The sequence below is a fragment of the Anser cygnoides genome, chromosome 22, assembly GCF_040182565.1.
Source record: "Anser cygnoides isolate HZ-2024a breed goose chromosome 22, Taihu_goose_T2T_genome, whole genome shotgun sequence".
Taxonomy (NCBI): domain Eukaryota; kingdom Metazoa; phylum Chordata; class Aves; order Anseriformes; family Anatidae; genus Anser; species Anser cygnoides.
In genome coordinates this window covers 3,231,435-3,252,438 of record NC_089894.1, presented here as the reverse complement: position 1 = coordinate 3,252,438, position 21,004 = coordinate 3,231,435, and the positions used below count along the sequence as shown (strand labels likewise).

General features: G+C 44.8%; 1 protein-coding gene across 4 annotated transcripts in view; it reads left to right on the top strand.

Annotated features, from left to right (window-relative positions):
- The window catches only part of MYO1D (myosin ID), a 157,848-nt gene that overhangs the window by 103,049 nt on the left and 33,795 nt on the right, over positions 1-21,004 (top strand). The window contains exon 22 of one of the 4 annotated variants that reach the window (XM_048047787.2): positions 3,041-20,997. The exons of 2 other annotated variants lie outside the window; for them this stretch is intronic. In XM_048047787.2, the coding sequence (XP_047903744.1) occupies positions 3,041-3,059 (19 nt within the window). In that variant the 3' untranslated portion in view covers positions 3,060-20,997. Of the gene's footprint in view, positions 1-457; positions 2,989-3,040; positions 20,998-21,004 lie in introns of those variants that run through there. One more of the 4 variants, XM_048047786.2, reaches the window with a different exon arrangement.

The following is a 21,004-nucleotide window of genomic DNA, read 5'->3' as shown; positions in this document are numbered from 1 at the left end:
GGTCCCAGTCCTGACAACTCCATTAGGAGGTTTTAGCAAGGGTGAGGTTGCACAGGTACCCGTGGTTCCATATAATACATAACAATGTTTTAAATACTTGTGTGATAAAATCGTTACAACTCTGACAATGTGTACTAACGTACAGGCAGGACTAGGAGGAGACCGGTGGTGACACCTGTGCTAAGGATGTCTAGACCTTCTCATTCAGATGCTTTGTTTGATTCCTAGTGGTAGTTTTCACACTTTCAGGTTGTGGTCACAAATGAATAAGCTTTTTAGTGTAAAACTAACATGAAGCTTCTATGAGCTATACAGTTTTGGAGCAGCAACTCTGCTGGTTAAGGTGTTAGGGAACTGAATGTAGTCGAGCTAATGGGTGTTTGAGTCATGTTTGTAATTTGGCAGCTGTTATTTTTTTTAAACAAAGCAATTATTTAGCTAACTCAATTCCCAACAGAAATAATGGCAGAGCTGGCTGAAATGTTAATGCTATGGCCACAGTGTACCATCAAGTGCTGGAGCTCGTGTTCAGGAAAAAGGGACCTGAGAAGCTTTTCCAGGAGTGAGAGTGGATGTAAAAGGGTGAGGGCTATCAGCCAGGAAAGGACTTATCTTCTCCATCTTTTACATCGAAGTTGCTTCAGGGTCTTTAAGCCTTTAGAAGACTTCTCCAGCGGGTCAAGTCCAGTGTGCTGAGGACTCTTTCTGGATGTACTTTGGAGCTGTACTTTGCCAGAGAAGACCTGTTTCTAGCCTGTTTTCACAGCACTAATTCCTTCTCATTCTCTGGTGGGTCTCACACTGCCTCTGTCAGCTCCTGTCTGGTTCCTCCTGAAGTGTGGAAGCGTCGCCAGCTGAACACCTGTGATGGCAAAGGCAGCTCAGATGTCATCACCAAAAGTGACCGAGACCCATCCTTTGTTTCCAGGCATTGTGCTCCGTTCTGCAGTACACTCAAAGAATTTTTTGTTTATGTCTGGTTTAAACACACATGGTATTTTCTGTTCAACATGCATATTGATCTAAGCTGCATGGGTATCAGTGGCCAGCTCTCTTCAGTGTTTCTGTTCCCCTAATCCCTGCATTGTCTGCAGCCACAGCCACTGGTTTTCTTCCAGGATTGCTGAAGGGAAGGAGGAGTTAAAAGAACAGTAAAAAGCAATTCCTGCAGAACTCCAGCAGAAAATCACTTGCCTAAGGATAATTTTTTATTTTCCATTTCGCTTTGAGACCTGTCAGCCAATTTTAATCATCAGTGCTCACTGGATTAATTTTCTTTAGTTCTGGGTTCTTAAACAGGTATGCCTTAGAGCCAATTGCCTTGGCACTGTTACACTATTGACCATACAGTAATTCATAAAAACGGATGTCAGGCTAAAGGCGACGGGCTGTAGGTTTCATTAGAGTCAGTTATCCTGTTCTTCTTGCACACAGGGCTCTTTTTGGCCTGGCACGAAAGTGTCTTTAGGAAGATTATGTTTCTCAGCTTTCCCTTTCACATGCATTCAGTATAGTAATTTTGCTCCATCTGTGCATTTCGTGATGTTATATGAGATGGTAGCGGTTTGTTTGATTGTGGAAGCAGAGAGGCTTGGTTATTTGACTTAGTGGCACATATGTGTATATTGTATGTATGTAATGCAGGAGTATGTGTGAGTGTGTGTATACATACATATATATATATATATATTTTAAATACGGACAAAATCTGTCTCATCAGCCTTTCAAAATAAACTGAAATACCAACATGTTAGGTGTAAGGTGTGTGGTTTCCCCAGGCTTCCTAATTAAGCAAGATCTGCATAGGGCAGCGCATCCTTGCAAAAAGCCTCTTTCTTTGCCTGCCCTCAGCAGCATGGTGGCATGTAGGGAACGTATCTGGGATTACAGCTTTATTATGCTAAACACTGTAAACAAACAGATCCTGGTGGAAGAGTTTGCTGCCTAGGCAGACCAGGGAGGTGGAAGGGGGAGAAGCAGCATCGCATTGCACTGGGGAGCAGAGGGCTGCAGTGGTTGTGCTTTTTGCAAGGTTCCACGCACACCTCCAACGCAGCCACTCTGGTTAATATATATCCACTCTGTGTAGACTGGCTGTGCTTTAAAATATTTCCCAGAGTGGTTCTTGAGACTATATTAGGTAATGGCCTTGCTTGATGTGTTAGAAAGCAGCTAATAGTTGTGATCTGGCTGTACCTGGAAGTTCTTGAAACAGCTGCATTGAAATGGAGTAGTTGTGAAGAGAGAAAATGAGAAGAAAAGTGCACTTCTGACTGCTTTTCTAGTGTTCAAAGCTCCAGCCATAAATATTTGTTAACACTGGAATTGCTTCAAACTTTGGATGAGTGCAGGATGCCCCTAATCCCCCTGAACTACGTAAATTGAGTGTCAGAATAAAGCCTGTCCAGAATTGCAGGCAGTTTGGGGGGATTAAATATATTTGGAACAGGAGAACTCACAAATGTGTTTTTTTTCTGAATTTTGTTCTTTTTAACAAATCAAGTTGTGGCAAACAAAGCCTTCTGCAAACACATTTAAGTGGAAGATTTTTAAATTTGCGGTTATCTTAATAGCAGTGTTTAAGGTTAAGCTCTGAGAGTGCTGCCTCCTGGGTGATTTTTGTTAATAGCATGAGTGTTTGCTAGGTAGATGGAAAGAAGCAGTCTGTAAATGCACATTTTCAATCCATTGTGCAAGAGTAAGGATGAGCATTTTATACATTTTTGATGCTGTCTGTTAAAAAAAATCAACATGATTTTATTTTGCTTATTTAGGAAAATCAGTCCTCAGCCCAGTTATGAGCACAATCTGGAACACAAATCATTAAGCAGGAGAGCCCAGTCTGTTTAAAATCAATTCAATATTTTTTATTTCCTCCACTATGAAGAAACAGACCTTCCAGCTCAGGCCTACGTGTCACGCAAGAGGTTTAAAACACTTTGATTTATCATAAAGATGCTCTTTCATAAGGAAACTCCGTTGACTTTAATCAGCTTAACATTTTCCCTTTGTTTAAAAACTGTTTGCCTTTCTCTTGTAGAAACCTTATTAACTGCTGAGACTTAGATTTACATGTGAGTTAAGACAGAAGCATTTTTTTCTATAATTGGTGGCCACCTCAAAGAGACAATGCCGATGAAAACTCATGTTTCTTTGGGACCGAAGGGAAGGAAGAGGAGTCCGAACTGGTGTTTGAAAACCCATGGGTGATAGCGTGCTCTTAACCAGCCATCCTTACTCCAAGGAAATAACCGTCCCTCATAAGGCAGAAAACCTCCGCACAAAGGAAGGGTGTTACAACTGCTGGTATCAAATTAATCTGTCACTTAAGCTTTGTGAATGCTATGAAAATTATCTCTTGCTGACAATGGGTGTCAGCAGCGCCGGCAGCCGGGCTCGTGATGAGCGCTCTTTAACTGGAAGTTTCCATCTATACTGGGGGGTTCTCGTAGGCTAGGCAAGATCAAAAGGAGTTGAGCGCTGCTTCAGAAAACCGGGCTGGAAACAAACTGCTTCTAAATTGCTATTTAATGCGATTTGTCCTTTGTCACCACTGCCAACTAACCCATGTTTAGTTCTGATTCAGCCGTGCCAGTGGCTGACACCATTGTTGTCATCGGCTGAATCCTGACAAAGGGCTAGACTTTATTCATATCAGATTCTTCTGTAACATTTTTTTTTCAGTGCTTGAGTGGAGCATAAATAGCTTTGTTTTTATACAGGATTTCTATTCATAACTTCTAGTAAAACGCTGCTGTTGTCTGGGAGGAGCCCTAGCCTGCAGTTAGCTGTCAGCTTCTAAGCGCCAGGTACTCAACCCTGCAGCAGGGTGGTGGCAAAAGGAAAAACAATTTCCTCATTCAATAAAATACATAAAATGAAAAAAAAATAATAAAAGCTTAATTTCTCTAACCTTGTCTTTGTGGCTTAGAAATTTTTTCTAGGATTTAGCTAAGGTTTGCCTTTGGCTAATTTACGATCTTCATAATCACCTCTGGTAATTCCTGTGCAGGTTTGTTAACCACACAATTGTAACTGGGATTAAGAAATGACAGTTTTTCTTTGGAAAATACATTGTGTAGATGAAAGATTTGTTGCTTTTGGTGACTTCATGGCATGAATAGGAGGAGTTCTAGCACCATGATGAACTCTTAATGTTCTCTTTTTAAATTTTGTATTATTTGGGAAAGTTTTCTTCAGCTATTGATGCTACAGAGCTTATCTAGAGAACTGCCGTGCTAGAAGGGAACTCATTAAGGCAGTCGGAAGAGGATTGTTTCCTTTCTTAAAACTCATCTTCCTGACGCTGTTGCTGGAGCAGAGCTCATTCACTGTCTCTGATGTGGGTCCTGAACCCCCTGACCAGGGAAGCTTTCCCTATCTCACATCCTGGTGGAAAAAGTAGCCTTTTGTTATACTTCTCAATACGTTCCCGGCACAGTGCAAATAACTTTGTCTCCTGCAGTCCTGGATTTATGTTGAGAATAAAGTGAGCTCTGGAGAGGGGATTGGGCTCTCAAGAGGCTGAGTTTAATCTTTGCTGCAAAATTTTGAGTCCTTTATTTGCGTACTTGACCTCTAAATCTAAAAGTCAATTCTTTTGTCTGATAACGTAATAGTAGCAATTTATTATATTTTATGATATTCCGTTGAGTGTGAAGAGTTTTACTGGTCAGCTTTTCTTTCCCAAGTCCTACTCCCATTGTCAACACAAATTCTCTCTGAAATTCACTGGAAAGAGAACACCGCTGTGGCTGAAACACATTCAAGCTGCACACAGATGTCGGTAGAAGGTAACTGATACTGTCCGTTTTGTAAAGAGCACCTAGATGCTAAAGCTCCAGGCAGGAGTTCGGGGTCCTCCTGGGGTGGATGGAGATCTTGGTAGACAGAAGTTATTGGAGCTTGATGTTCTTTGAAGGAGATGGAATTTCGGTGTTTGGGTGCTTGGTGTTTTCTGAAGTAGTTTTGTGTAGAGGTTATTGAGGAAGTGTTCTTCAGGGCACATAAAATAAATAATCATTGATTACTTCAAAAATTTAGAACCATTTTTTTGCTGTAACCATAATTCCAATAAAAATAGTTCCTCCAGCCCCAGTTTGATGTGTCGTTAACTAATGATGTTTTGTCTTATTAGCCTTTTCAAAGTGTTATTTGAGGTGCCCAGTTCATTCCTCATCCCCAGCTAGTGGATGCACTGGGTTAAAACAGATGAATCCTTTTTCTTTTTGGACTGTCTATGGCAGTAGGGTGAAACTGGAAGGATTATTTGTGTTCTGGGGAAAAAAAAAAAAAACACATTTAGATTATCAGAAGCTGTTACATGTTTTACATGTCCTAGAATAGAAAATTCAAACCCATCCTCCTCCTCCTCTTCCTGCTGTCTAGGTGTTATAGAAGCCATCATGCTTCTAAATGTGAACATTTTAATATTTCAGAGCACTTAACATTTTCTCTGCCCTTTTATGGGGCTCTGTCCAGTTCCCTACTGTCCTTGAGAAATTGATGATCAGAATATAGAAATGATTAAAGAAATCACAGCTGAGCAGTAATTGTGGTGCAGCGATGTGGAGTTTCTGCATTCTCCAGCTAGCGCACCAGCCTTCCCAACTGAACTTCATTTTTGATGCTGCGTGCTGTGGATTTTCCCCAGAGAAGGTATCATTATGTGAACAGGTGAATGGGAATGTTTCATCTTATCAAAAAAAAAGTTCCTTATGGGTTTTCTGCTGTGTCCAGTGTATCAATTTGTACACTTTCTGACCATATTATTATTTTCAGTCTTAAACTAAAGCGCTTGGCGTTCATCCAAGACTCTAAAAGTTTGAAGCAAACCATTACCTTGCCCGGCGTTAACAGACATAAGCAGAAAGCATCTTCTAAAAAGCCATTGGTGGTGCACACCGAGCAAAAATCCCAGGTCACATCTCAAAGCTGAGCGCGGCGCTAGAGCGTTGCACGGGAGCAGCCTGACGTGGAAGAGTTGCGCTGCCAGCTATATGTATGTAGCTGCACAAGTAAAGGTTGTAAATACTGATGATCTTGCTGTTGGTTTAATTCTCAACCAAAGCATTGGCTACCTGCTGTTCCAAGAGCCTTTCCTCTCCAGTAAACAGATGGCCCCACGTTGGCTGTCCCTACCAGGGCTTAGTTTCACCAGCAAGTCCGTATTATCAAGCTGTCAAAGGACCCATCTGCCCCGAGCAGCTGTCCTGGCATCCGCCGGCCTGCGTGCTGGGAACCTCCCCGCTCCACAAATCTCAGGCATATAAAACTTTTATATTTTTGTTTTATTTGGGGAGGGGTTGTAACTCATGCCATCTGCCTCATGCTTAAGCAAAGGGACACTACGTTTGAAAACAAGCTACTAGACAAGTAATCTTCTACACTCCCCTTGTAGTTTGTAGTCTGCTGTAACTAGACCGAGCGTGTTTTACTTATCTGTTTTCAAAAAATGCAGATTTGGACTCAAAATGAATACAGATGTATTTTTGGTCTAAACACAGAACTCACTCACATCCCTGTGCCTGCTCTTCCACTCGCTGTGACATCTCGGCCAAATGTTTAACCTGTTTCCTCCCCGTTAGGTGGGATGCTGCTGCTGACCGGCCACGTTGCAGTTGCCAGCATCCAGGAGCTGCTAGTTACAAGCCTTTGGAGACTAAAAATGTCTCATAGGTGATGCTTAAATATTAGCATAAGTTGATGTGTTCGCCGTCTGTTTACAGTGAGTCACTTACGGGGTAGTTTTCCTCTGTGTAGTCTCAATACTTCTGATTAAAGGTGCTGAGTTCATCAGCTCTGTGGAGCAGCAAATCTAGACCCAAGCTTCTGGACAGCTTTGCCTTTTAACTGCACGCCTTCAACTTCTGAGAGATCTGCTAAATATCAAAAAAGATGTTTTTGTGAGGGTAAGGACAAAAAATTGTTTTCAAGGGTTTCATATTTTTAAAGGAGTGGAAAAATATTAAAATAGACTTCCTAGTTTAATGTTTGAAACAAAGGGGTAATATGTGCATTTTCTCTTGAAGTCTTTAGATATTTGATAAACTTCATCAGAATAATTTCTGTTCTTTTTCACATTCTTGTATAAAATAAAGTATTGTAACAGTACATATTAATGAAATTTTCCTTCCAGTTTCCCATTTTACAGCATCTTTGGCAGAGCCAAAAATTTCTCCTTTAAGCTTGCTTTCTTTCTATTTATCTATCACCCAGAGCACTTCATCTTGTGAACTCAGTATTTGAATTATTCTCGAAAAGGTGCCCTGTTTGTGAGACTGCTTTCAAAAGTAATTAGTGACTTTTGTGCATAACTACATATTTATGGGTAGAAGGTTGGTTTTGTTTTGTTCTCTAGAAAGTGTGAAGCATCTGTCCGATAAAATCTGGATGTCGTAAAGAAACCTAGCTTGGTACTTGATATTTTTGAAAATGTCTAAGGAACTTAATTTTTAAATGGAGACTAAAATTTGGTAAAATACTGGGTCCCAACAATTTCTCCTAAAGATAAGGTCAAATAAATTAGTAATTTAATGTGGCTGTACTAACCTGACTTTGCCAACAACAAACTAACCCCCAAAGAATAACCTTTTGATTCTTGACAAACTTTACAGCTTTTATTTTTTCCTTTTACAGTGAATTCAGGACTTAACATCTGAGCTGAAGTTTTACAGCTCATGTTAAAAAGCAGGCTGGAAAAAGACAGTACAGTCTGTGGGATCAAATTCGCAGTATAAAATTGAAGTATATCTACTTAATGTATTGTGCTCGGTGTATTGCTCTCCTTATAAATTTTCCCTTTGCAGCTTGTAATTCCACTGCTGTGTTTCTTAGTCTAATATCTGAGAGAAATATGTGCTCGCGTGTTTTGTCCATGGCTCTAGTCTAGTGTGCCAAATTCCTAAAAATAATGCTGTGTTGGTTTTTATGTAATATCAAAAAGATTTGCATAACTGTAGTTATGATAAATTCTGCGGTTAGTTTTAATGTCTTGGCTTCATTTCAGTCCTTCAGATCCCTAAATCAGTTTTGATTTGCCATTGCTTAAACACTGCTTTTTTCCTCCGCTTTTCAAAAGAGAGGTGTCAAGAATGATCCCAGGTAAATTTCCTTATAAGAATGAAACTGTTTGATCCTGTCTGTCGCTCAGTCGTTACATGTAATAATTTACTGTCCAAATAGTATGTTTTGATGCTAAATTAAGTAGGAAGGCTAAAGAAATACAGGAAAGGAGAGAGCTGGTGTGGAATCCCCATTCTGCATTTTGTACCCAGTGCCAGAACCTCCAGTGCCTGTAGCCATGCTGATGGGTGATCTCTCGTGCGGGGAAGGACCGATGAATGGTGTCTCTTGCTCCGAGGGCTCTTGCATCCCAGCAGGTGCCTGTACTCTGGGGAAGATGGCCTTGGGTGACCAGATCGTGCCCTAGAGGGCTTGTCCCTTGGCGATGTTATACATCCTTTGGTGTCCCTTTGGTGTGTTATACAGCAGTGCTGAGGACAGGCCCTGAGAAAAAAACATCTGGCTTTCTCTCTTAGAAGGCATAATTTCTTCCTTTCCAAGGTGCTATCTCTGGCACCCCACAGGGAGCAGAACAAAGTGTAGGGCTGCGCAAAGGGTTTCTCCTTCAGCAGCGCGTGTTACTGTGGCTTTCCATTGCTCTTCATCAACCTCCAGTGGAATCACACATGTGCTGCGTATCAGTGTCCTTGTTTGGGTTGGGTGGCACCTTCGAAGCATGCAAAGTCCTCAGGAGCTCATGTGCAGGACCTGCAGGGCATGATGAATCCCCAGGAGCCCCTCTGTGGGGGATGCTGCACATCCCAGGAGAGCTGAAGTTGGGATAAATCTCTGTCTGGTGGCTCTGAACCCATCGCTTAGCTGGAGCTCAGGCATTTCTGTCCCCAGATGTGGTTGCTGGATTGTGCCTTTGTGTATCACGGGCTCCAGAGGACAACACTGAAATGAGCTGTATTGTCCCCGATTTCTGCACCATGCTGCAGGGGGGGCAGTCGTAGCACTTAGGGATGCTTGAAACAAAATCCACGTTATAAAATGTCACCTTAAAGAATCTAGCCTTAAAATGTGCTGCTGGCACCAGACTAATGGGGCACATCATAGTTAGAGCTCTGAAGCCTGGAAATGATCAAAGTGATACACTGTTTTGCCTTAAAACCTGTTGGTTTTTTTTTTTGAGGCAGAACATCAAGTACTCTGAGAGATGTATGTGGGGAGAGACTGCAGATGATCACAGCATAACAGCTGCTTTTCTTTGGAAGAACTAAATGAGTTCAAACCCAAATGGTGGTGTTTGAACTGCTGCAAGGAATGTCTGCCGTAACCATTCCGTTATTTAAAGCTTCGGTCAGGGGCTCCAGTGCTTACCCTGCTGCCCTGCTAGAGCCAAATCGCGCCGTAGCTGCCTGCTGACGAGGCTCCGCAGTGTCCTTCGGGTGCTTTGGCTCGACCTGCCTTTTCCTGGGAGCTAAATGGGAGCGGCTGCGATTATACATGCCTTCGGCATCTCCGCAGCCTTCAGTGGACAGCTATTACGGAGAGAAAAACAATGAGCCGTTTTCTTCAAATGACACTCAGTGGTTTGATAAATAGTTGGCAAAATGCACTTGATATGATGGGCTCGTTACCCGTGTGCCCGCGTACCGCTAGGCAGGAGGAGAGGTTTTGCTTCCAAAGACCTGCCCTCTCTGCAGTCTGCAGCTTTAGCTGGGGATGAAGGGGGTGCGTACGCTCTTCTGTTACAGCTGGTTTTTGTCAGGGACTTCATTTGGCTGCTTCAGTGCCGAAAGGTAAATGAGACAAAAATGAATCGGGAAAAGCCCAAACAGCACCTACTGCTTCCACCTTCTGATCATGTCAGATGTTGCACTCTGCCTCTAAGGTGGACAGGTTTCTGTTTTCATTGGCTTTTTTTTTTTTCCACTGATGAGGAAAGATGAGGTGGAAGTTGCTACAAGTGCGCAATGGGCATGGTGAACAGCCAGGTACTCAGCCAGGACCAGGAAACTCCTGAAATGCCAAAACTTTCTAAGCCACTATATTGGAGAGTCATTTTCTGCAATGTCCATCTCTGCTCACATCCCTGAGGACCTTGAGAAAGCTAGCACCGTCTGCTCTCACACTACTCAACAATTAAGCTTTAGAAACAACGTGCTAGTTTGTTTTGTTAAGGCAGAGCTGAGTGGGATGTAAACTGCAATTTGAAATAGCATTACATGTCTCCTGCGCATCTGAAAATGAAACCAAACTGGTCTCTTCTTCCTGTTCATGCAGCCACAATCCAGTTTTTATTGAATATTTGGGAGCGTCTTGCACTGGTGTAAGCTGTTAGTCGTATTTTTCCTTTTCTCTGCCCTCTCCAAGCTCCCTCTCCTGCTGAATGGCACCAGTGCCACTCAGCCCCTGCAGACTGGCAGTGCTCAGTGCCAGAGGGGAAAGCGCTGCACAAACACGGGACCTGAGCAGCTTGCGGGGCTGTTCCTGCTCTGAAACCAGCGGGGTCCTGTGCCGCACACAGCAGGGGAAAAACATCTTGGAGCCAGCGCGCTGCACCTGGATTCCAGCGCGAGAGCAGCACAGAGCCCTCTGCCATGAAGGCTTTCAGGAAATGGCAGATGATGGCTTGTCGTCCTTCTTCTGGGGTTTGAGCATCCGCTGCAGTTTGGGCCTCTATCCACACGGTGAAGCTATTCTTCTGGGCTTGGCACATCCCTCCATTTGCGGCTGGCCTTGGCTTCCCAGCGCAGCAGCAGAGAGGCATGGTAGGAGGCAGCTGCTCTCCCGGGCATCCTGCCTCTCCTTGTCCCATCCCTCCTCTGTCCCACCCTTACGCAAGCACACAGTGATCCCCAGAGCTCGTGGAACAAAGGGACCGTTTGGTTTTCTTTTCTTCCAAAACCTTCCTCATTGTTTTGTTTTGTTTTGTTTTTCTCCAAACACACTATTCAGCAAGGCAGGGGGGGTGTTTTGAGGTTGATTTCCCTAGCTCAAGAAATCCAAGGGTGGGAAAGGGAATTAGAAAGAGAAGAAGATAATGCTGCAATTACATTAAAATCCCCTTGGCATAGAATCCCAAGCTACATTTTCCCATATTCCTCATCAGCAGACCTCTACATACCCATTTCCACAAGGCAGAGCAAGCAGCTGCTGTGCCTGGCGAGTCCTAGCGATGCTCTGCATACAGCTCTGCTAGCAAGCTCATGTCACAAGCTTTGCCCATGGCAGAGGTAAAAAGTTGGTTTCAGAAAGGTAACAGGCACACATTCTTCTAAACGTGATGCCCATCTTGCTCCTCTGAGAACTGTTTACTCCCAGCACTAGCGTTTCTCTCAAATAAGGACTCCAGTGGCTGACAGCAAACAAAACCAACAAAAAAAGATCCATCTTGATCATATTTACTGCTGACCTACTTAAAATCCTCTTTCCTCATCTCTTTTAGTGTGTGCACTAAAATGCTGGCTGGCTTGCAATCTCCAAGGAATTGCTAGCAGAATGATAATGAATGCGAAATATGGGCCCTCATTTGTTTAACAGTAGTTTATGAAAAGAAATGTTTTTGTTGCATCATTTAGATTTTTTTTTTTTACTTGTGATGTATTGTTCCCATCTTTGGTCTCCCTGCTCAGAAGCCTTTGTGTTCTGATTGCAGGCAGTGTTGTTGTTTGAAGAGATGCCATTAAATCACAGGATGCCTTAATCTTTTCATTTTTGAGGAAAATTAGGCTTCTAGCTTCTATCCTGGAGAGTCTAAGCAGTGCTGTTAAAGGCCTGTGTTGAGCATCATTTTTTCTGGTGAAAATGATCCAACAGAGGTGATTGTTCACTAAATGCTTTATATTCACTCCGGTGTATTTCATGGGGCTATTGTATTCAGGTTTGCAGTCCAGGGTAGAAAGTTGAAATGACACCAGCATGGTGCATACTGCACCTCTCAAGTTTTCTTTTTCCTAGTTGTTCCTCTGTACACATTCTTTTAGAGGAAGGCTTGCATGCTTCTGGGTATTTGCTCACCCGCACATCAGGCCAGTGTTGCTAGAAGGAACACAGTTACCTTAGCGTGTGCTCATGTCTATGTGGATACTGTGATTAAACTGTCTTTTTTGGATGCTCGCAATTGAATGCATACATGCTATGGATAAATTGATCCTACCATTACAAAGGATATCAACAGGATGATACGGACATCTATTGAAACACGTGTACAAGGAATCATACCTAAAGCACTTCTTTCTAGTGAGTTCAGTTTTTATAACTGGCATGTCATGTTTTCATGCCAGTCTAAATTCCCTTATCTCTAATCAAAAGGGAATTTCTAAGCAGATGCATAAAAACGCATCATGAAGTTACCACTGGGTGGCTTCTGCATTTGTTGGCACCTGGCACCTTTGCATTATTGGAGCTAAGCCGCGTTGTCTTTAGGCACACACAATAAAATAAGAATTATTTGGACTGCAAGAAGTTTGTTTTCTCCAACTTCTTGAGTCCAGAAGTTTGAGAGTCTTTTCCATTAGGGTTTATTTTCATGTGTTTTCATGTCTGGCATGTATGAGATGCTAAGGGAGCATTTACCATCTTCTCCCAGACAGTTCTGGGTCACTGCTGCATGCTGCATTCATACGGCTAGGACATTGCTTCTGTGCTGTCCCTACAGGAGGTGACAGTAATAATGGAGATGGGGGGAGAGGAGGTAATTAGCTCCACTATACTGGTAAAACCACTCAGTATCTATGGAAATTAATTCAGTTTCTGGCTCCAGGGCACTAGCTTAAAATTAGACTGTAAGTAATGTTTTGTTCTCTTTTAAGTAGCGAGGAGGAGCTGGTAGGGACAGCATAAACACGAAAACAGTTTCATGCTGTTGGAGATGCAGACTGCTGATTCAGGAGGAGGAACCTCATCCCTCAGTGCAACTTCTTAGTCAGCCCCTGCCTGTGGCTGTTGTGCACTGTCCTTTGGGTGGAATAACTTCTGCGTGATTAGTGCTCTTTATAAAGTGAGCTGAAAGCTTTTGGAGTGGGTGCCATTGCCTCTTTAGGGAAATTGGGGTGCATGTGCCTGTTTTCAGGCACGGCGTGATGATCCTTGTCACTCTTGTATGTGGCGCTCGTAAACTGGCAGGAACTAAATAGGGATTGAGCGGAATAGCCGCCGGAAAAGTTCTTGCCACGAGACGTGGCTCACTGGGAGAAGGAAAATCAAGACTGCAGAGAGAGGGATAGTGTTTGCCTGGGTCTGTGTCCACAAGAATTAATCTGGGCAGATTAAACAGAGTATTTAAAAGCATACAGTACGAGCAGCAGACAAAACATGCAGAGGGAAACAGCTTCAATGTTGTTGATAGGAAAATCTTTGTTGCAATCAGTGAGCTTTTAATGTATACCGCCTTCATATAGGACAACTGACCTTACGGCTGTACAGACTCTGATGGCTGATTTCACCTTAAAATGCACATAGAGCATGTTCCTCATTAAGATACATTGATCAGCAGAAGTGTCTTATCTCCTTATCTTCTTTAATTTCACTTAATCTTCCAGAGCCTGTGGTATAAATTAATATCCCTAGTCCACAGGGTGCCTTGCATAAAGCATTTTTACATATAAATGGCACAATATATCATGTAACAGAGATGTGATTCATAGGCTATTACGTGTTAAATCTTAGGTGGAAACCTTGGCTAACTAATTTATACAAGGTAATTAGATTCTGAATTAAATGCACAAAGGATTGTTTTTCCCCTTCTTGCTTTTCCTTGTGTGAACTCAGATGACGAGCTGATACTGGCAAAGAGAAAAGTGTTCTTCCTTCTCTGGCACCCCATCTGGATAGCTGCGGGGCGCTCTCTTGGGGCAGGCCAGGGATGATTTGTAGAGATGGCTTCATCCTTGCCCTGTGCCCTGCTGGGTGTCATCTCCCTTCCAGAAATCCTTGGTTTGCAGTTGGGCCTCAGGGGGACCGTTCCTTCTAACAGAAATACGTCGTATTCACGTTTGCGTAGATCACTTTGACAGCGTGCGATGTTTCATTGGCATCTTCGTGATGGAAAAGCACAGAGCAGCCAGAAGCACTCACGCCTCCCGTCATACTCCTCGGCCCCCAGCAGCCCCCAACCCCCGTCCCACAGACCACGATCACCACGATCTCGTGAAGGTGCTGGCCAGAGGATGGTCACACCAGCCAAGGTGGATCCCACAGGACCTCAGCTGATGCCCCCGGAGCTGCGCTCGGTCACTGTGGATTTGGGCCGGGTTAGGGGGCTTGTGGCTGGCTTCAGCTTTCACTTCTGTGCTGTCTGTGTGCTGGAAGCTGAGCCCAGGCTGAAGGTATTTCCAAACCAGGGAGCCCAGACCAGAGGCCGCCTGCCACAGGCCTGGTTCCCCCACGGACCCGCGAAGGCCGAGCGAGCTCCTCCCCGTGCTCGGGAAGAAGGTCGGCCTTCTTCAGCGTGACCCCGTGTTAGGTGGGACAGCAAGGCTTCACGCTGGGATCTTTAGCATTCCGCATCAGTAATCCGGATACTTAACCCAGGGTAATATCTTGTTCTAACTGCAATTTTAAAAACTCCAGACCAGTCTCCAGAGCCAGCCAGCCCGGCTATTTTTAGCTTGGTTTCCCAGGGAAACATGGTTTTATGTGGCTGCTGCATCCTCAGATTTGACAGTGAGGAAGAGAGGTAGCAAAGATCATTCTCTGTAAGTTTCATGACGATCACTCATTTTGATTAAAGAGACAAACTCTGATCTCCTGCCTTTTGCTGCGCAGAGATGTTTCGGCTGCCCTCCATCCTGGTGGGAGCTGCTGCCTTGCTGCTTGCTCAGCCCAACCGGAAAAAGAAGTTTCACGGTGTGGTAAGGGGAAGCATGGAAATGCAAATCTGGGTGCGAGAGGCAGGGACAGGGTTTATTTAGGAGTATTTATTTAGGAGAGCAGGCTGTAGTGCATTCCTGCACTCATACTTCACGGTCTCAATGAAAGCGCAAAAGATGCTTTCAGGGTGCCCTAGAGCCATGTACAGGACATTACAGCATCTGAATGGATTTTTTTTTTTTTTTTTAACGTAGGAAAGGGCAACAGAAGTATCTTTAGTGCCTGAACCCAGTGGCCCTGGACTTGCTAACTTGCTGGCCACATGCGGGTTAGGCACCCTGGCACTGGGGGGCTTGGTGTTAGCATCCAAATCCACACAGTCACACTTCATCCCAGGAACTTTTGAAGAGGGAAACACTGGTGAGTAAAACACTTAATCATCATAGATATGTCACATCAACAGCCAGCAGGTGTTCCATTGTGCTTTGCTGAGAGTGTCAGTTTGGGGGTGATACAAGAAAGGATCTTACATTTTCTGGAATTAGCCAACATAAGGTGGAGATCACCGCAGCACGTGTTTTCGTGCCTTGACTCAAGCATTAAATGGGGCTTTGAAGTAGATTGAACTAGTAGACGGGAGTGGAATTCATTTGCCCAAGCACAGGTGTTCAGTGCTGTCTTTGAATGCCTGGCGGTGTGTCAGGAACCTGCACGGAGTTGGTGGTCGGACACAGGACCTTAGACTTCTGCTTTTCTGCAGTGGCACCTTGGGGCAAGGGATGTACCCCAAGGTCTCTGAAGTAGCAGTAGGTGTCTGTGCTAGGAAATTAACTCCACCATTCATCTTGAAATCTGAGCAGGAAATGTCTCCACTGGTTTTAACTGATACTACTTTGGGGGAAATGGGGTAAGGACGCGATTACCCAAAGCATTCATCAGCTACATTTGCTTAAGTTGTATGCTTGCAGTTTGGAGGCATATGTGTTTGCCCAGCTGCTGGTCGGGGTTGAGTTTGGCTCAGACTGGAATTAATTTGCTTTACAATCAGGATTTACATGAAGACTTTTGAATGTTAAGAGTCTTCTTGTGCCTTGCCTGCAGTTCCACTGGTACTGTATCTTGCAAATCAGCTAGGAGAAACCATGAATGGTAAGACAAAGGAGGAGGGTGTATGTGGCTGAGCTCAGACCACGGCAGAAAAATCAGCTTGGAGGGAGTTCGCTGAGCAGAAAGCTTTGGCGAGTCCAGTCCTGATACCTTAGTGGGCCTGAAGTGCTCAGCCTCACCGCACGCTGCGCTAGCATACGCTATTGCAAACAGTGGATGTTGGGGATGTGTCACGTCACGCCTGACAGGGAATAACGTGTCAGGATCTCCCACCGGTGTGAAGACAGCTCCTGCAGCTGTGGGTTGAGTGGCTGAGTAATTGCACTGCAAATGATGGAGTGATCAGTGCTGATGACTCCTCTCTGTACTGGGGGCTTCAGCTTTGCTTTTCACATGTGTATGAAACTGAAAAGAGGTGCTTGCGTGGAAGCTGCCACCCCAGCAGTCTGCTGCTGGTCGCAACCCAGCAGGAAAATCCACTCCACGGGCTGCCAGCAGCACCCAGCCACTGGGACCTGTGGGGGAACTGGGGCAAGGAGAGGTGGGGATTGAAGGGCACTGTGAAGCCCCCATGTGTGCAGGAGCAGGACGTGCTGAAGTGCCAGCTTAGGGACGTGCAGAGGCGTGTGTTTTTATAAAATGTGAAGTATCCAGTGTGATTAATTACTTTGAGGTTACACCCAAAATTCTATTACCACCTCTTTCAGCTGTGACTGCCAGGCCTGAGCCGTTTTTTCTCCATGAGCATGTTACAAACACCAGGTCTGCTTCTCTTAGCGACCTTGCTGGTCTTTGCTCAGCGTGCAGTACTTTAGCACAACAATGTGAACCAGAGGGAGGATGGGGGATGGAGCCACTTGTAAAGCGGCCAGAGATGTGTGGCCTTGAAGATGTTTCGATGCCGGGTGTTCCTGTATGCCTCCAGCATTTCCTCTTCAGGGCCAGGTAGCTGTAAATGCAGGTGCTTGAGCTGCTGGTGGCCAGTGGATGCACCTGAAAGCCAGGGGGCTTTGCTGCTGGGCTTGCATTTGGACCATTGATCCTGTCCCTGGGATTAGAGGTGTGCTTTGATCCTATTTGCATTGAGAAAGATAGCAAAATTAGTGACTGGTACCGAACCCACAGGGAGTCGGTGCTGATCGCTCAGTGTTCGTAAACTCCCTGGGACTCCGGATTCCTTCTGGAGGGTTGGCTGCTCATGCAAACTGCATGTCAGTTACGATCACGCATCTTGTAGTATAGCTAATAGCAGTGTGTTCACTTTGTTGTATGCTTGTATTGCTAAATACAGTGTCTGAAACGGCAGGATGGCCAGCACTGACCTGTTTTTTAGGACGGTTTCTATTTTGGAAGACTTGGAGATAAAAGCTGTCTGTCTCTCAACCTAGCTTCTAAGGGATGCTCTGTTTGCAGGAGATTGTTCCCTGATAAGCTTTGGGTTTGGTTAAAGAATTCAGCCAAATTTAGCTTGATGTAAATTTTATTGCAGATTGGAAAGAAATTCTTAAGAAATACTGGTCAGCAATGCTCTGTCCAGTGCAGTGTTAGAGTGCAACCAGCATTTTTCTTCCTGTGTGTGCAAATCAGCTTCAAGCCTTTGTCCAAGGAGGAATGTAAAAGTATTTGTGGAAGTCGCATAGCTTACTAAGGTAGTTGGCACCAGGGTCTGAACGCTTGCACTTGCCTAGCCTGGGCGCAAGAGCTCCTGCCGCAAAACCCAAGATCATTGACTGCTCTTGCACAATTTCTGCACTTTGATCTGTCCATGTTTTACCTTGTTGTTTTTGCAGGGGAGGGGAGGTTACCGAGCTGCTCTGGGACAGCCCCCAGATGGGGATATGCTGAACCCCAGCAGCCAGCCGAGTGAGCCAGGAGGTAGACTGGGGTGCTCAGTCATGCTGGGAGCACTGGTGGATGCTTGGTCTTGGATTAACTTCTAACCTTTGAGCTTATTAACCCAGAACCAAACCAGCTTCAGTCCTGGGGCAGAGGTCGTTTGTGAACAGTAAGGAGAGAAGGATTTATAGGACATAAGCCTGAAAAAGGCACATTACAAGTTAACGTTGCATTAGTGTTTTCCCTCTGGAAGCTGTGCTTTTTAACAGAAGCACCCATCGCTCTCAGTGGCCTCTCTAGCAGCAGTGGGGCAGATAAAACGAGGTTGCCCAAGGACCAGATCCTCTTTGTCTGAAGTACCACCACTGCTGGCACATCAGCTGCTTCCTCCTCTTTGTCTGTCCTCCCACAGCATCGCCAGGGCAAGTGCCAGAGAGCTGCAGGCGCTCACTTGACTGCAGCCAGCAAAAGGGACGTGGAAAGGCTGAGTTTGGCTTGCCTTTCCATCAGCGAGGTATTTATTTTGGATATCTCTGGCAGTTAATTTTTCACTTAGCTTGTGTATTAGTCTTCTGTCTGTCAGCCTTGGGGCAGAGTGGGGACTGACAGATGGACAGGCGGCGTGATTGTGCCAGCGGAGGTAACCGGGCTGAGATGTGCGCTGCTTTTGAAAAAACAGAACTGTATTTCCTCTTTCACTCTCAAATATCAAATGTCAGCAGAGATGAGTTTGGAAAGGAAAAGGTTAAGTATACAACAGCTTTGTAATTTTTACCAAGAGGGTTTTTTTTAACTGTAAACTTTCAGGGGAAAGTCCTTTACTTTCCTCCACACTTAAAAAATGTCAGCTTCCTCCCAAGCAGAATCTCTGCCCCAAAGCGCCGCTTCCAGCCTCATCGTCTACCAGCCTAATTGTAGCTGCCTGAGCGAGCCCTGCGAGCCCTTCTTCCTTTGCTCTTACCTGGGTGACCTCACGGTGAATTGGGCTGGGTCAAACTGAATTCTGGGCGATGAGGCTTTGGGTTGCTGCCTGTTTTTGTGTCTCCTTCGTACACACCCTCACTCACAGCGTGCTCGTCTCCGTTTCCCAGAGCACGTGGTCTGACCTGAGCTGGGGACCTGGGCACCCAGGCTAGGATTTTAGATGGCTGAGAGGAAGCAGGTATGAATGTCAGGGGAGAGGAAAGGCTAGAGTCTGTTCAGTGAAGGATTTGCATGCCGTGGTGAAGGGGACAGCGACCAGCTCTGAGTGCTCTGGGTCCTTTATCTATAAGGACAACTGTCTTGAACATCTCATTTCACTCCCCCATGCCAAAAAAGCTGTGTCAGTACAGCTGTGTGTATACAAAAATAATTCTTTCAGTGCTGTGTCAGTCACTTCATGCATCTTCCCAGCTCAGGCTGACAGCTATTCCTGGGAAAGTTTGTATTTAGTCTGAGCCTTGCTGAACTGAATGCCTCTGCGGGGTTTGCACGGGGTTAGTTAAATAGCTTTAATTAAAATGGAGTTCCTTTGTGTCTAGACAGGTTGTGAATGCAGGTGGGTTTCATCGTGTCACCAGCCAGTGAAGGATCTTCAACCATAGCTCTACCTGGGATGACGCATCCGCCCCATCTCATTTGAGGCGTGCCGTGCTTTTTACCCAGACGCTGTTGAAAGAGGGCTAATGGGCTTTGTTTCGTTGTTTCATCTGAAGCTGTCATCCTCTTGTTTCCTTTCCAGCAGCCTCAGAACTGCTTTTTCAAGGTGCTTGCCCAGCTGGAATATCCCTAAATATGCATAAAGTCCCAAGTCACGTATTCACAGATTCCCATAAGCAGAGCACACCAGAATGTTTAAGCAGGGGCTATATAAATTATTAAACAAAGGTAACAAGCCAATGAAGTGGTGGTAGGTGATGAAATGAAGGTGAGGAAAGAAGCAAATTAGATCCCTGATGTGTAGCTGCCCTTTCTGCAGCTTCTGAGGCATCCTTGCTGCTAATGAATTTGATTGCTTTGGCTGTGTCAGCTGAAACACCTTCTGCATGCTGGTGTCAGTGGGTGTTGTTGCTGTTGATGGTAACAATGACTTGGAAGAGATTTGGTTGTTTTCAGACCGCAGGTATGAACGTGTGATTATGCATAGTAGTGTCTGCTGATTTTCCAAGCAATGAATTTCAAAAAGGGCAATAAGAGCTTTTACTGCAGAACGGTTGAAAGACGAAAGGCTTTTCCAGCCACATGCTCCCTAGGTGCCCCTTCGCCCCTGGCATCCCTGAGACCGCTCATCTTATCAAGTGAGCTGCAATCAGCTTTCATCCTGTGACACTGGGGGAAGTAACAAGACAGATACTTGCCTGTCTTGAACGTAAAGATCACCATCTGATTCCATTTCTGTTGCTAAGATGCAGGACAGTTTTACCATCAGCTTGGTTCATCTATGTGCACTGTTACTCACCCCATTCACATCAGGCGTGCTTGAGGACAGCGCTATAGGAGGAATTTTATTCACAACCACAGCGTGCTGTGCCTGGCCGTGGCTCTCTGTGTTCAATCTGATATGCGGAGCAGTAAGGCCACTTAAGTTCTTAAAATATTTCTGAACGAGATGGTGCTGATCTTACCCTATATAGCTAATGAGATGGAATATCAGTAAATCCATTAATTAAATTCGCAAGCTCATTTCTAAGGAAAGAAGAGACAGGAGGGAAAGTGCCTGGGACACAGGGCTCGTGCATGGCTCCCCGTGTCGACAGCCTTGTCGGCAGACAGGTATCGGTCAACGTTCACGAATTTTTGCTTTGCTCACCTGAGTGTAGGCTGGGAAATTCTGACATCACCAGCTCGTCTCTCTCCAATTCGCCTGGGATTCTTATCCCTCTCAGCATCCCTGGAGGTTGGTTGCCAATGATGTGTTAACTGCATCTCCTACTTGAGTTCAAAGGAATTGGGTTAATGAGCGTAAAGCAGCAAGCAGAAAGTCAGCCATCAAATTATATTGGCGCTTGTTTGCTACCTACTGAATTTCCCACTTCATCTGTCTTTGATCCTTGTGATGCAGGCAATTAAATACAGCAGTGATAAACATAGAAAAAAATATGGCAACCTTACAAGCTAAATTTATTCCTTTTCTTTTGTGTTATGTGGTCTTCATATAAAGCAAGAAACTGTATGAATGAGAGTAGGGAGGGGAGACAAAATTAGTGGAAAACCTTTTATCTGAGGAAACAAAGTAGATATGGAGAGAAACCCTAAT